This window comes from Capsicum annuum, chromosome 9 (genome assembly GCF_002878395.1).
Source record: "Capsicum annuum cultivar UCD-10X-F1 chromosome 9, UCD10Xv1.1, whole genome shotgun sequence".
Lineage (NCBI taxonomy): Eukaryota > Viridiplantae > Streptophyta > Magnoliopsida > Solanales > Solanaceae > Capsicum > Capsicum annuum.
In genome coordinates this window covers 49,834,367-49,848,460 of record NC_061119.1, presented here as the reverse complement: position 1 = coordinate 49,848,460, position 14,094 = coordinate 49,834,367, and the positions used below count along the sequence as shown (strand labels likewise).

Genomic DNA, 14,094 nt, shown 5'->3' with positions numbered 1-14,094 from the left:
AAGTCCGTTGATAGGAATTCCAATCCCTTAGACTTAATCCACACTGACATTTATGATATGAAGTGACCATCACGTGGTGAAAAAAAGTATTTCATAACTTTTATTGATGATTGCACTAGATAATGTTATGTCTACTTGCTAAATAGTAAGGATGAAGCAATAGATGCATTTAGGCAATATAAAACTAAAGTTGAAAATCAGTTAGAGAAAAAGATCAAAACTATAAGAAGTGAAAAGGGCAAAGAAAATGAATCTCCCTTCGCCGAAATATGTGTAGAGAATGGAATTGTTCATCAAACTATGGCCCCGTATTCACCTCAATCTAATGGAATTGCGGAAAGAAAAAATTGAACTTTGAAGGAAATGATGAATGCCTTACTTATAAGTTCAGGTTTACCGCAAAGCTTGTGGGGGAGGCTATCCTTACAGCCAACTGAATACTCAATAGAGTTCCCTATAGTAAGACACAATCAATTCCTTATAAAAAGTAAAAAGGAAGGATACCCAACTTGAAATATTTTAAAGTGTGGGGGTGTAAGGTCCAAGTTCCTATGCCTAAAAGGGTTAAGATAGGACCTAAGATGGTGGACTGTGTGTTCATAGGATATGATAAAAGTAGTAAAGCATGTCAGTTTTTGGTTCATAAATCCAAACATCCGGATATTAATGAAAATACGGTAATTAATTCAGATAACGCTGAATTCTTTAACAATATTTATCTGTATAAAACTAGACATGAATAGTCTAGTGGAGGGTCTAAACGACCTCGAGATGAACCAAGTGAGAATGCACATAATGATGAGAATCCAAGACGTAGTACACGTCAAAGAACGTCAACTTCGTTTGGATCAGGTTTTGTAACATTTCTCTTAGAAAACAAGCCTCAAATATTTAAGAAAGCGATGGAGTCTTCGGACTCATTCTTTTGGAAAGAGGTAGTCGATAGTGAGATTGATTCAATCTTAAGCAACCATATGTGGGAGTTGGTTGATCTTCCTCTAGGAAATAAACCTTTAGGATCTAAATGGATCTTCAAAAGGAAAATGAAAGCGGATGGTACTATTGAAAAATACAAGGCAAGACTTGTAGTAAAAGGCTTCAAACAAAAAGAAGGCCTTGATTACTTTGATACATACTCGCCGATAATAAGGATAACGTCGATTCAAATTTTAATTTCCTTGATGCCGGTATATGATCTTGAAATCCATCAAATAGATGTGAAAACTACATTCCTAAATAGAGAATTAGAGGAAGAAATTTATATGGAACAACCTGAGGGTTTTATGGTTCCAGTAAAAGAAAATAAGGTGTGTAAACTTGTTAAGTCACTTTAAGGACTAAAACAAGCACCTAAGCAACGGCATGCAAAGTTTGACCAAACCATGTTGGAAAACGGATTCAAAATTAATGAATGTGATAAATGTGTTTATATTAAAGACACTCCAAATCACCAAGTCATTATGTGTTTATATGTGGATGATATGTTGATCATCAATAGAGACATTTCAGACATAAATGCAATGAAATGAATGCTCGAGAGCAAGTTTAGTATGAAAGACCTTGGAGTTACAGATGTGATCTTAGGGATAAGAATCCATAGAACTTCACAAGAGTTGGCATTTTTATAGTCTCATTACGTTGAAAAGGTACTTGACAAATTAAAGTACCTGGAATTTGGTATTTCCAAGACTCTATTGGATGTAAGCTTTGCACTTCGAAAGAATGAAGCTAAAAGTGACTCATAATTAGAGTACGCAAGAGTATTGGGATATTTAATGTATATAATGAACTGTACATGGCCAGATATAGCATGCGCTATAAGTAAGTTGAGTCGGTACATGAGTAATTCTAATAAAACTCATTGGATGGCAATGAAAAGAGTTTTGGGGTATCTTAAATACACTCAAGACTACGCTTTACATTATAATAAATATCCCGCGGTACTTGAAGGATATAGTGCTGTAAATTGGATCACTGGATTGAACGAAGTAAAATCCACGAGTGGATATGTATTTACTATTGGTGAATGAGCGGTCTCTTGGAAATCATCCAAACAGACTTGTACTGCTCGCTCTACAATGGAATCTGAATTTATCGCATTGGATAAAGCAGGTGAAGAAACTGAATGGCTTTGGAATTTCTTGGAAGATATTCCTTATTGGCCCAAACTAGTGGCACCAGTATGTATACAATGTGATAGCAAGAGGCAATAGGTAGGGCAGAGATCATGATGTACAATGGTAAATCTCATCATATAAGACGGAGACATAATTTCATTAGATAACTTCTCTCTAGTAGAATTATCACTGTTGACTATGTGAAGTCAAAGGATAATGTGTTGGATTTACTTACAAAAGGCCTATCTAGAGAAGGAGTTGAGAGAATATCTAAGGGTATCAGTTTAAGGCCTAAGTCAAGTCAGCATGATGGTAACTCTACCTAGCGGACTAGAGATCCCAAGAGCTAGGTTCAAGAAGATCAAACAAAGTTGTGTCTGACAAGTTTAACATTGTAAAATACCCAACCCATTCTCATGATATAGACAATGTTTAGTAAATGAGGATAAGACTTATGGTGTGAAATCTTTTGATGATTATCTAAATTTGGCAGATTTGACCAAATTGTTTAATCTATAGGATTAAACGTTTAGAAATCACCTATGTGAGGGCGATGTGGAAGCCACTTCAAGGAGAATATTAGTAAATTCCTATTCTTTAAGCTCTCATGAAATCGGGATGTGTTCATGGTTGAAAAGAATAAACTCGTGAGAACCATAAAAGGTAAAAGGCTAGTTGTGTGACATGTGTTGTCTAGGTGTACATTAAAGCTCGACGGTTCAAAAATATCAAATCTACCGATTGATCGAATGCATCCGATGCATGTTCACTATGGAAAGTTCAAAGGAAAACCCACTTATCCAGACGCAATCAGTTTTTGCTTGATGATCATATACTTGTTCATAAAATTTTATGAAAAATAGCCATTCCCCATTCATGTGGGGGATAGTTGGGTTCAATATGTATGAAAAGTGTAAATGGAAAATGGAGGAAAAATAGTGGAGAGAAAGAGAGACACTAAAATGGAAAGTGTACTCTTTTAAGGAAAAGTTCACTAATTCTCCCACATTGGTGGGAGCAGGGAACCTTGAAGTGTTTATAATAAGAAACACTTACTCCATATGGATAGTGAGACAAGAACAAGGTGGTGCCTCACCGTCGTCGTTGCTCGCTTGGTCGGCTCAGCTTCGGCTTCATCTACGACTTTGGATTTGGATCAATCAATGAGATCTATCTTTTTGAACAAAATTTATTGAATTTTTTTTATGTTTTGATCCTCTATTTATATGCATGCATGTAGTGGCGGAAGCACCATTTCAAAATACAGAATGAAATGACACACTAATTCATGAAATGGTATGCCTATTTGAAAAAGTCGCATTTTTTGGATGAACAGACATGATTTTCCAGAAAGGTTACTGTAATGCCTCGATTTTTTGGAACTGGAATGCCACATAGTGTTCATGACCCCGAGGGACCACAAGCTAACTCTTTCAGATATCTATAACTGAGCACTGCATAATATACTGAAATAAATGTGGAAAACTGGCGGAAACTTCCCATAAGGTTCAAAACATCTAAAATAATCAATACTGAAAACTAAATACTAATACACCTATCCGAAAAGCCTCTAACTGTCTAAACTGTAGAGATGATGAGACATGTCCCCAAGTAACTCCGTCTACTGAAAATAAACTGAGTCTAATGCCATAATAAAATAAGGATCATCGTCGAATAAAGAGGACTCACTGCTACGTCTACTACCGCTAACTAAGTCTAGAATGCTAAAGGTGCTCTGGATCTCGTGCTTCTGAACCTATGGTATAAGATACCATAGCGTAAGAGAAAAGTATGCATCATTACTTTGAATGTACTGGTATGATAGATGAGGTAAGGCTAAATTCAAGGGCTTATGCATTAACATCGCTTAACTAAATCACATGAGAGTACCGAATAAGGACATATGCATGAATGCACAAACCAAAATTGGAATCGCAGTACTACTAAATACGAACTCTAAATACTGGTTTCTTATTACTGTCTTACTGATGTCTGAGTCTACTAGCACTGATGTCTGAGTTTACTAATACTGAGAGACTGAATAACTGAGTCTATTGAGATTGATGTCTAATCTTGCTGATACTGATACCGATTTATTATATTTGAGATTAAGCATATATAATGGGTGACCTCTGAGTCTACTGATAATGAATATTATGGTCTGAATCTTAGATCAAGCCTATATAACGGGTGATCTCTAAGTCTACTGATAATGAATATGATTGTCTGAATCTGAGATCAAGCCTATATAACGGGTGATCTCTGAGTCTACTGATAATGAATATGATTGTCTGGATCTGAGATCAAGCCTATATAATGGGTGATCTCTGAATGGTAGTTAAGCTAGTATAAAGGGTGACTCCTCAGCTGAATTCTATTGTCATGCCTAATATAATGGGTGACACCTGATTGGAGCCAAGCCTAATATGATGGGTGACTCCAAGGAGGTAGTCAAGCCTAGTATAATGGGTGACTCCTCATCCTGTGCTGGCTACATAGTTCTAGAATGCAGGGATTGTTATTAACAAATCTGCCTAAAATAACGGGGAAGCCGTCATCCCTACCCTCGCTCGGTGCTAAATCTTACTCCCAACTGAATAGACACTGAACTGATTCTTAGACTATTATAGACTAAGCTGAATCTGTTACTGATTATCTTACTTGACTGATCTGACTGAGTTTACTTGATTTTGTTTTCTAATGGAATACTTCTAAATTCTGTAACTTACTGAGATTTTACTAAAATCTGAACTGAGTAACGAGCTTGATTAGACTGAATACTGAGATTTACTGAGTTTTCTTAACTTCTGTCACTAACTGAAATATACTGATCATAGCACGACTGAGATTATCTTGAGACTGACTCGGCTCTTGACAAACAACTAAGTTTTTGAGTATTAAATACCCCCAAGACTCAATAACCTAAATAAATAAGACATGAAAACTCTTGCGTAATAATCATAACAATAGACTATCATCACAATATAACCAATGAAGCATTATTTCGAGTACTTGGGAATCTTAAACATGTAATTGTAAAGCGAGGCATGTTATTGTCTCATAACTCATCCAACAAGGAGTTCACATGAACATGAAGACATGCAACATATCATAATTCATTCATTTAGTCCTTTCAAGAAACACTTAGCATACATGAGTTGACACATGCTTGGGGATATCATACTTCATGTTACAATGACACTATTTTCTTCGCATAAGCAATTTATCAAGCATGTGGGAGGCACCCTTTGGTCATACAACTTTTAATACACCAAATTAACATAATTACATAATTCAACATGCTTCTTGAAGGGACTTTATCATGAACATCACATAACCAACACGTACTAAGGTCAATACTTGCATCTTTATAATCACAACGTGAATCAAAACTCCATGTCAATAAAGACTTTAACTTCAAACCACATAAATCATGGAAATTTACAAAAGTATAATCTTTGAACTCTAAAAAGGATTCTTGAACTTCTTGGGTGGAAGGAACCCAAGAATCAACATCAAACATACCTTGCTATGTAATTCTTGAAAGATTTACGGTGAAACCTTGATGATTTGGGTCTTGGATTAGAAACCCTAGGTCTTGTTCTTGAAGAAAACTAAGAGAAAACAATGATATTTGGGTGAAATAATGAGAAATCTCGTGTTAAGGAGTATATATAGAGGTAGAAAAATGACCATTTTGCCCTTGGATTAAAAATTCAGAATTGGAAAAATCCTGATTTTACATGCTGGTGTGACGCGCCAACTTACTGGAAACTAGACAATTGGGAAACTGCTTGATGGTTCGACGAGGTGGAAATTGCGTTGCCACCTTGGTTGAGAATTGAAAAGTCACTGCGACACGGTGGAATCATGGAGGCTTACTGAATTTTGACAATTGCCATTTTGGCTGGCACCGCGACGCGCTAGAGTACCAAGTGGTACACTGTTTCACTAAAATGGCTCTAACTCTTCGCCCGAGTGTCAGATTTGGGTGAATTTAGTATCGATGGAAGCCTTATTCAATTCTCCACATAAAAGAAAGTCAATATTAGGGAAATTATACACAATTTAAAATACTTCTCACTTAGGGAGTTAGCTATTACTCTTCTTAAGAATGAAACTCGGCTTAAACAAAAATCCGGGGTATTACAGTTACACCTTTTAAGTGAACCATTGCCACCTCTCAAAAGAGTAAACCTGATTTTATCCACAGGTTTAGGTACAAATTTTTTTCTGAACATACAAACTCTTCTTGTCTTCAAAAACATTCTGTGTGATCAATCAAATCGTTGAGTGAGTTTGAAGAGATTTCAATTGTTTGAGGTACCGCTACAGTTGGTTTGTTTGGCCATTTTATCCCGGGAGAAAGATTCTATAACCTTAGGTACACTGAGGATAATTATTCCTTAAGGACACTCCGTGAAGTCGGGTGACTTGGCCTTAAAAATTCTGTTTCTTCTCATTTCTGAAAATTAACATACTTCTTGGATAAATTATTCGTAATCTTGTGTTGAAGGTGTTAAAGAACTTCATAAGTGTTCTTGTCTTAGACTTGAACTTGTGTTGAAGTTATTGTTGCATATATATACAAATTCTTGTACCCAAAAACGTTATAAATAACACTGCATTGCATGCATAACTATGTTATAAACATAATTCAAGTATTTTTCTTACTCTAATGTGTCTAAATGTATTTTTATTTATTTATATTACGGATTGAGTCGTTTCTACATAAAAAAAAGAATCAAATAATTTATAATCAATAAAACTTACAAGACCGCGACTTAATTTGTATTTTTTTCTTTTTATACATTGCTTATTGAAATAATTGTCAGCTAACGTAATCAATTACTCGAAAATATAAAGTTTCGTGCGAAGCGCGAATAAGTACAATAGTTAACTCTAAGGTTATAGTTGGAAATAGGAGTGGCGTGGTATGTATATACTGAATTATCATAATAAATCTAATTTTTGGATATCATAGTTTGGGTATTATGATATTTAATATGATATTAGATATGCATTTTAATTTTTTTGGTATTTGATCTGATATATAGTATTTATAATAACATACCCAAATATCAAATATCATACCGATATATAGTTGTATAAATTATTAATATATATTATTAAAATATACAACTTCGCATTAGCGTAAAATTAAATGTTTAAACGTTGGACTTTGATTAATCTATCTCGATTGAAATATTTTTTTAATCTAATTGATTAACACAAAGAGTTGTTTGTACTTTCTTTTGAATATCTGTAATCTATAATCTATAATCTATATCTATATCTATATCTATAATCTATATTTATAATCTATAATCTATATCTATATCTATAATATATTAAAAGTGTGAAGACTTTTGGAAAAGTGATTTGAACTTTTTGTCCTTCATTAAAAATCTACGCGTTCACTCAACCTAAGTATCAAGAATAGTTTCAAAAACTAAAAGAATAGACAAAACCATGGTAGATTGTTCACCGGATTCCCAGATTCCACCGGAACCACCAAACAAAGGTGTTTCCAATGCTGCTAACCTCACTCCTGTCTCCTACAACGACATCCTTAAGGCCCATACCCTCAGTGTCACAAGCTCTCTACCGGAGCTACTAACGGATTCACCCATGTTTGAACCTAACGATTCAAGCGATGTGGTTTCATTAACAACGGAAGACAAGGAATGGATATACGAACCATGGTACTACACAATTATCATGAAAGCAGTAGGTAGGAGATTCAACCACCAACACCTGCGGAAGAAACTTGCCGATCTATGGAAAATTACAGATCCGTTTCCTCTTATTAACCTTGGGAAAGACTTCTACACTGCAAAGTTTAATAGGGAAGATCTACAAAGGAAAGTGCTGCAACAAAGTCCGTGGTTCATAGACGGTGCCTACCTTTTTATTCGTAGTTGGGTTTCGAACTTTATTCCCAATCACTCCAGAGTGTTAACTACTGCAATTTGGGTCAGACTACCCGAGTTACCAATCGAATTCTACGATACAATTATCTTGGAGAAGGTTGGGCGGATGATCGGGTCCCTAGTAAAAGTGGATGCTTGTACTTCAGCAACTCTACGGGGTTATTATACACGGATCTGTGTGCAAATCCCAATGGATGCTTAGGTCAAGCATTCGATCAACATAGGGAATCATCAGCAAGTTCTTTACTATGAGAGAGACGGATTTCTATGCAACTCTTGTGGGAAGTTAGGTCACACTAGAGGCGCTTGTCCAACTTTGACGACGTCCCCTGATCATCACTTGACTGGTAATCACCAAATGAAGGGGGATAATATCAAATAGAAAGCCCAATGGACAATGGTTACCTTCAAACGTAACAAAAGAAGAGCCAATCCCAAGGATCATGCACATGCTAGAGCCGGCGAAGCCAGTCCAGGTAAGTTTTCTAACACTCATAGGAGCGCCACCGAGAAGGGAAAGGCAATTAGCGGTGAAAACCTACCCCAGTGAAAAGGACCTGGACCTTTCACCTCCAGGCCCATTCACTATTCTTCCCCTGGTGGGCTACGTTTAACACCCCACAATGGCCTGACTACTCCAGGGCCCAACAAGGATGACACCAGTACCTCGAAACCAAATATGGGCTTTTTAAAAGTAGATTTTACTAAAAATATTTCTAAGGGAGTCCCTAAGCCCAATTGGTCTTCGGGTACGGCCCACAAGCCTCCTTCCTTGGAAATAGAGGCTCCTGCAGTCTTAACGGTCTTGTCAAAGACTTTAAGACCTAAAAACCTCAAAATTTGGAATGCCCACTGAATGCTACTAACCCTCCCTCTATGGGATTTAAACCCCTCCCTTCTGTGGTGGCTCGAAGTCAAATCACTGACTCCGATATGATAGAAATAGGGGTAGAACCTTCAAACCACACAAACCCCCATATTTCTAGCACTCTCATTAATTGCCATATTACTCATAGTCCGAATCATCCTAACACTCCCTTGCTTACTTCTAATAATGGACCCCCAACATAATCACCTTCACCACGACCCCACTACCAATGAACCATCTCCCATCCTCTTGGCTCGAGATGGACTTAGAGAATCAACCAATCCCCCTTCACTTGGAATGTCAGGGGATCAAGTTTAGACTGATAATATAGAACCCCTGTTACTTGGCGCAGCTAGTGATGGAGGGTTTAAATAAGGGCTTTCAGAATATGGGCCAGAACATATGGTTGACTACCCTCCTGAGGCTAACCAACCAAGAATATTTAGGACCTCTGTCCCAGGAAATGCTGAATGTAGAAATGACCCTAAAAGGTCAATATCTACCCTTTCTACCTCCCAAAATACCTTAAATACTGGAGAGGGACCCCCTCTTTGTTCTACTGACCCATTTGACTCAGGACAAATTACTTCTGAGACCTCAGCCTTTGGCCTCACCAGTAACTCCCCAGGAAGTTACAGAAAGGGAGCTAACTCTTGAGGCCCTGAGACAGAACAATTAAGAAATGAAGAACATCTTAGCTTCTCTGAAAACTCCATGAACAGAGGTCGAAACCTTTGGAAGGACACTTCATCTCACATGCGATGATGTCATAAAAGAGATGACTATAATCCTTATACCGCAAGAGCTAAATCTCATAGACCTGGAAATAGTTCCACCATCTCCCTTGACGGGGAATTTCTATAAGACAAGAATATCACCTTTCTTAAGAAAGAGAAAATCCCCAGAGGAGGGGACCTCGACTCAGGGAAAGGGAAAGGACACACTATGGAGCACCCACCCCCCCAACCTTTTATGATAAATTGTATAATATGGAACACTAGGGGGGCTAACAGGGCAGACTTCAAAAGATACTGCAAGGCCATGGTTGATCTCCACAAACCTCTTATCATTGCTCTCTTGGAAACCCATATGGGTGACCACAATCAGCTAGCTGAAATGCTTGGTTTTGCCAAAAAATCCAGTACCCAGTTGGACACTCTGGTGGCATAGCCATTATATGGAATGATGAAAACATTAACATCAATGCTATCAACATTTCTCCTAGGGCATCCATGTCACTGTTCAGGTCAGTAACCCTCTTTCCACTTGGTTTTTTAGTGCTATATATGCTAGTAACTCCCTCGATGAGAGGAAAAAGCGTGGGAATAACTTATGACCTTTGCAGATTCCATAAGGGAGGCCTCTAACAATGCTTGGCTGGTGGGAGGGGATTTTAATGAAATTCTTAAATCCTCTAAGAAATTTAGGGGTAACATCATTAATGACAACAGGGCTAGCTTCTTCTGGGATTGCCTAAACCATTGCAGCCTTTTAGACCTTGGGTTCAAGGGCAGCAAATTCACTTGGTCTAGATGTTTTTTCTTTTCACCCCAATAAGGCCCTGGGGCTAGATGGCATTCACCCTCTTTTCTATTAGAAATACTAGACTATTTTAGAGCCTTCCATACTTTAATTCTGCTATCACACATTCTCTTCTGGGACTATGGATGAACATGTAAACTCAACCTACTTCTTTCTGATTCCTAAATGCAAGAATGCTACTAACCTCAGGAACTTTAGACCTATTAGCCTATGTAATACCCAATACAAAATCATTACCAAGATCATTGCCAACAGACTAAAACTTTACCTTGGTAACCTAATCAGCCCCTCACAATCTAGCTTTCTTGACAATAAAAGGGCTTCTAATAATGCGATAATTGTCCAAGAATAGATCACTCACTTCTCCAAGATGAAAGGTAAGAAAGCAACATGATGCTTAAAATTGACCTTGAGAAAGCTTTCGATCGACTTAAATGGTCTTTTATTAGACAGGCCCTCCACTTCTTCAACTTTCCTATTAACCTCATCAAGCTCATTATGTCTTGTATCTCTACTTCTTCTAGCTCTATTCTCATTAATGGGGGTAAAATAACCTTCTTCCACCTAACCAGAGGCATCAGATAGGGAGACCCCATCTCTCCTTACATCTTTTACTTTACATGGAACTTCTATCTAGAAGGATTGACCGTGAAATAGATCTTTTTCATTGGGACCCAATCTCTATCTCCAGTACAGGTCCCAAGGTCTCTCACCTTTTCTTCGCTGATGACCTTATCCTTTTAGCCAAAGCTGATGAGAAGAACTGTAACACCATTACTGCCACTCTAAATAATTTCTCCATCTATTCTGGCTAAAGAGTTAACAACTCTAAATCTAAAGTTATTTTCTCTGCCAACTGCAACACCCAATTAAAATTCCAACTTGCTAACCTTCTACACATCAATCCCAAAGCTGAGCTAGGCAAATATCTAGGATTTCTCATCTTCCACTCCAAACCTAGTATTAGGGACTTCCAATTTATCATTGAATCTCTTAATACTAAACTCAGTGGTTGGAAAGTCAAGATTCTTAATATGGCTGGTAGAACCATCCTTGCTAAAGCTTTCTTCAATAGCATTCCCAACCACGTGATGCAGTACATTTCCATTCCTAAACTTATCTTGAATCGTATTGATAGAATCATTAGGAGCTTCATATAGGGATCGACCTCTAAGAAGAGAAGAATATACATAATTTCTTGGAATACTGTGACAGTACCCAAGAATAAGGGTGGCCTTGGTATCCAAAAAGCCTCTGCCAAGAACTACTCCCTCCTCATGAGTCTAGCCTGGAGAGCCATAACCCAGCCTGATCACCTTTGGGTTAAGCTTCAGAAAAGTAAGTACCACAGAGATGGGGCAATTTTCTAAGGTTATGACTCAAAAACTTGGAAAAATATCTACCATGCCTGGGCCAAATGTAAGGAAGTTGCTACCTGGGCTGTCAAGGATGGTTCACATGTCCTTTTTAGGTATGATAGATGGATTCCTAACTCCTCTCCTCTTAGGAATCTCATCCAAGGTCCTCTAACACCTTTCGATGAACTTTGCCAAGTTTGGCACTAGGGATCTTGGAGTTTTGAAAACATCTCCATAGACCTTCCTTCGGAGCTCACTCATCATATTAGGAATTCGTTCTTTCCTAACACCAAAGTGGTTGGGGATTCCCTTGTTTGGGCCATGAATGGTAAAGGGACCTTATCCTCAAAAGGTGCCTATCAACACTTGCTTAAGGCCAAAAAATGCCAAGCTGGGAGCAATGTCAAGACCTTTAGATAGATCTGGTAACACTCTACTCTTCCTAGAATTAAGTTCTACATTTGGCTCATGTAGCATGGCAAGCTCCCAACGAGGTTTAATCTATCTAGGAGGGGATTTGACATCAACCCAAATTGCAATTTTTGTAACCACGCAATTAAAGATACCAACCACCTCTTCTTTACTTGTCCTGCAACCTCTATACTTTGGGCTGACACATTCAGCAAAGCTAGATGCCCCCAGCCTACTCACTCTCAAACTCCTTCTCTCATCACTGGTCCAGCACTCGGAGGACCACCAAGCATAAGGCCTACGACAAAGATTTTTTCTGGCATGAAATCATCCCTCAATTCCTATGGACTATTTGGAAATCCAGGAACAATAACCTTTTTCAGCAAGGTCGTCTCAAGCCTTCCTTTGATCAGGCCTACAATGAAGCTTTTGAATATAAATTCCTCATGAACAAAACCTCTAACAGAGCCCTTAATATCTCCATACACATCAAGTGGAACCCCCCCCCCCCTTGGTGAACCACTATAAACTCAATGTTGATGATTCTTGCTTAGACAACCCTGGATAGGGAGAAATAGGTGGCATCATCCATAACCACTTAGGTGAATGGAAATTAGGTTTCACCCAAAGTTTTATGTTTGCTACTAACAATCAAATGGAGATAATAGCACTCAAGGTAGGCATTTCTCTAGCCATTCAACACAACCTCTCTCCTATTGAAATAAATACCGATTCTCTTGAAATCTTGCATATGCTTAGAGATAGAAATGATCACTATGATGGTATCATTAATCTTTGTAAGTCAAATTTAAGAGAGGCGGGCTTCCCAGTAGTCCACCATTTCTTTAGGGAACAGAATCAGGTCGCGGACAAGCTCGCCAAACATGGGGCGGCCTCAAACTACCTTGAAGAAGCCCATCTTTTGCTAGTTTCACCTATGTATGTTCTTCAAGACTTGGGAGCAGACATGAGAGAAACTTATTTTGAAATATCTATAAATTCAAATGCTCAATCCTTAGCTGAGCAATTCAGTTACTCTTTTGTAATTAACCCGGGCTGAACCCTGTGCCCTTGTGCTACTATTTCTTTGCGTTTCTATATTAGTATGTACCCATACCATAAAAAAAATAAAAAAATCTAGGCTTTAGACAAAATTATCTTTTCATCCTTTTTACTCAAATATTATAATAATTAAATATTAACTATAATAAATATAAGAAAAATAAAATTCCTAAATACATGGACAAAAGCCTCAATTAATCCTAATTCTACCCAAAACCAACATCTAAATCCTAATTAACCCCAAATCCCCAATATATTAGTCCTACGATCCTACTCAATACTAATTATTTACTTATTTATTTTGAACCAACACAAATATACGACACAAATATCTGTTTATTTAGGTTTACGGATAATAAATTTTTAACCTTATCTTCAATGAAAATTTGTCAAAAATTAATTCTTTTAAATTTGAATAATTAAAGATAAAAAGTTGATAGAAAAGGTTTCCTTAATCGAAAAGATCTCTTCTCTGCTTAATTAATCTTTTCCTTGAAGAAATAATTTGATTTTCTATCAATTGAATTCGTTTCTTCTACAAACAATATAGTTGTTAAAGTTTTGTGTATTAGAGATTATTCTCTCAATAAATTTTGTCTTTTTAATATTAGTTTTTCAATATATAGGTCATTTGACCAAATCATATTAAATATTATGCTTCTTAATTTTATTATAGTTTTTCTTTGCTAGGCACACTCTTACATCTTCAATTTAAGTCTATTGATTTTAAGTGTTGTTCTGATTTTGTCTATTTATTTTGTGTGATTTGGGAATTGTTTCATTAATTTAAGATTATACGTATT

General features: G+C 37.1%; 1 protein-coding gene across 1 annotated transcript; it reads left to right on the top strand.

Moving 5' to 3' along the window:
• Positions 1 to 7,589: 7,589 nt before the first annotated feature.
• On the top strand, positions 7,590 to 8,252 carry LOC124887068. Its single transcript, XM_047396245.1, has one exon. It carries the CDS (start codon positions 7,590 to 7,592, stop codon positions 8,250 to 8,252), a length of 663 nt encoding a protein of 220 aa, XP_047252201.1.
• The last annotated feature ends 5,842 nt before the right edge of the window (positions 8,253 to 14,094 follow it).

Excerpts from the sequence above, each read along its gene's own strand:
- LOC124887068 (XM_047396245.1), top strand. The coding sequence starts at position 7,590 with ATGGTAGATTGTTCACCGGATTCCCAGATTCCACCGGAACCACCAAAC.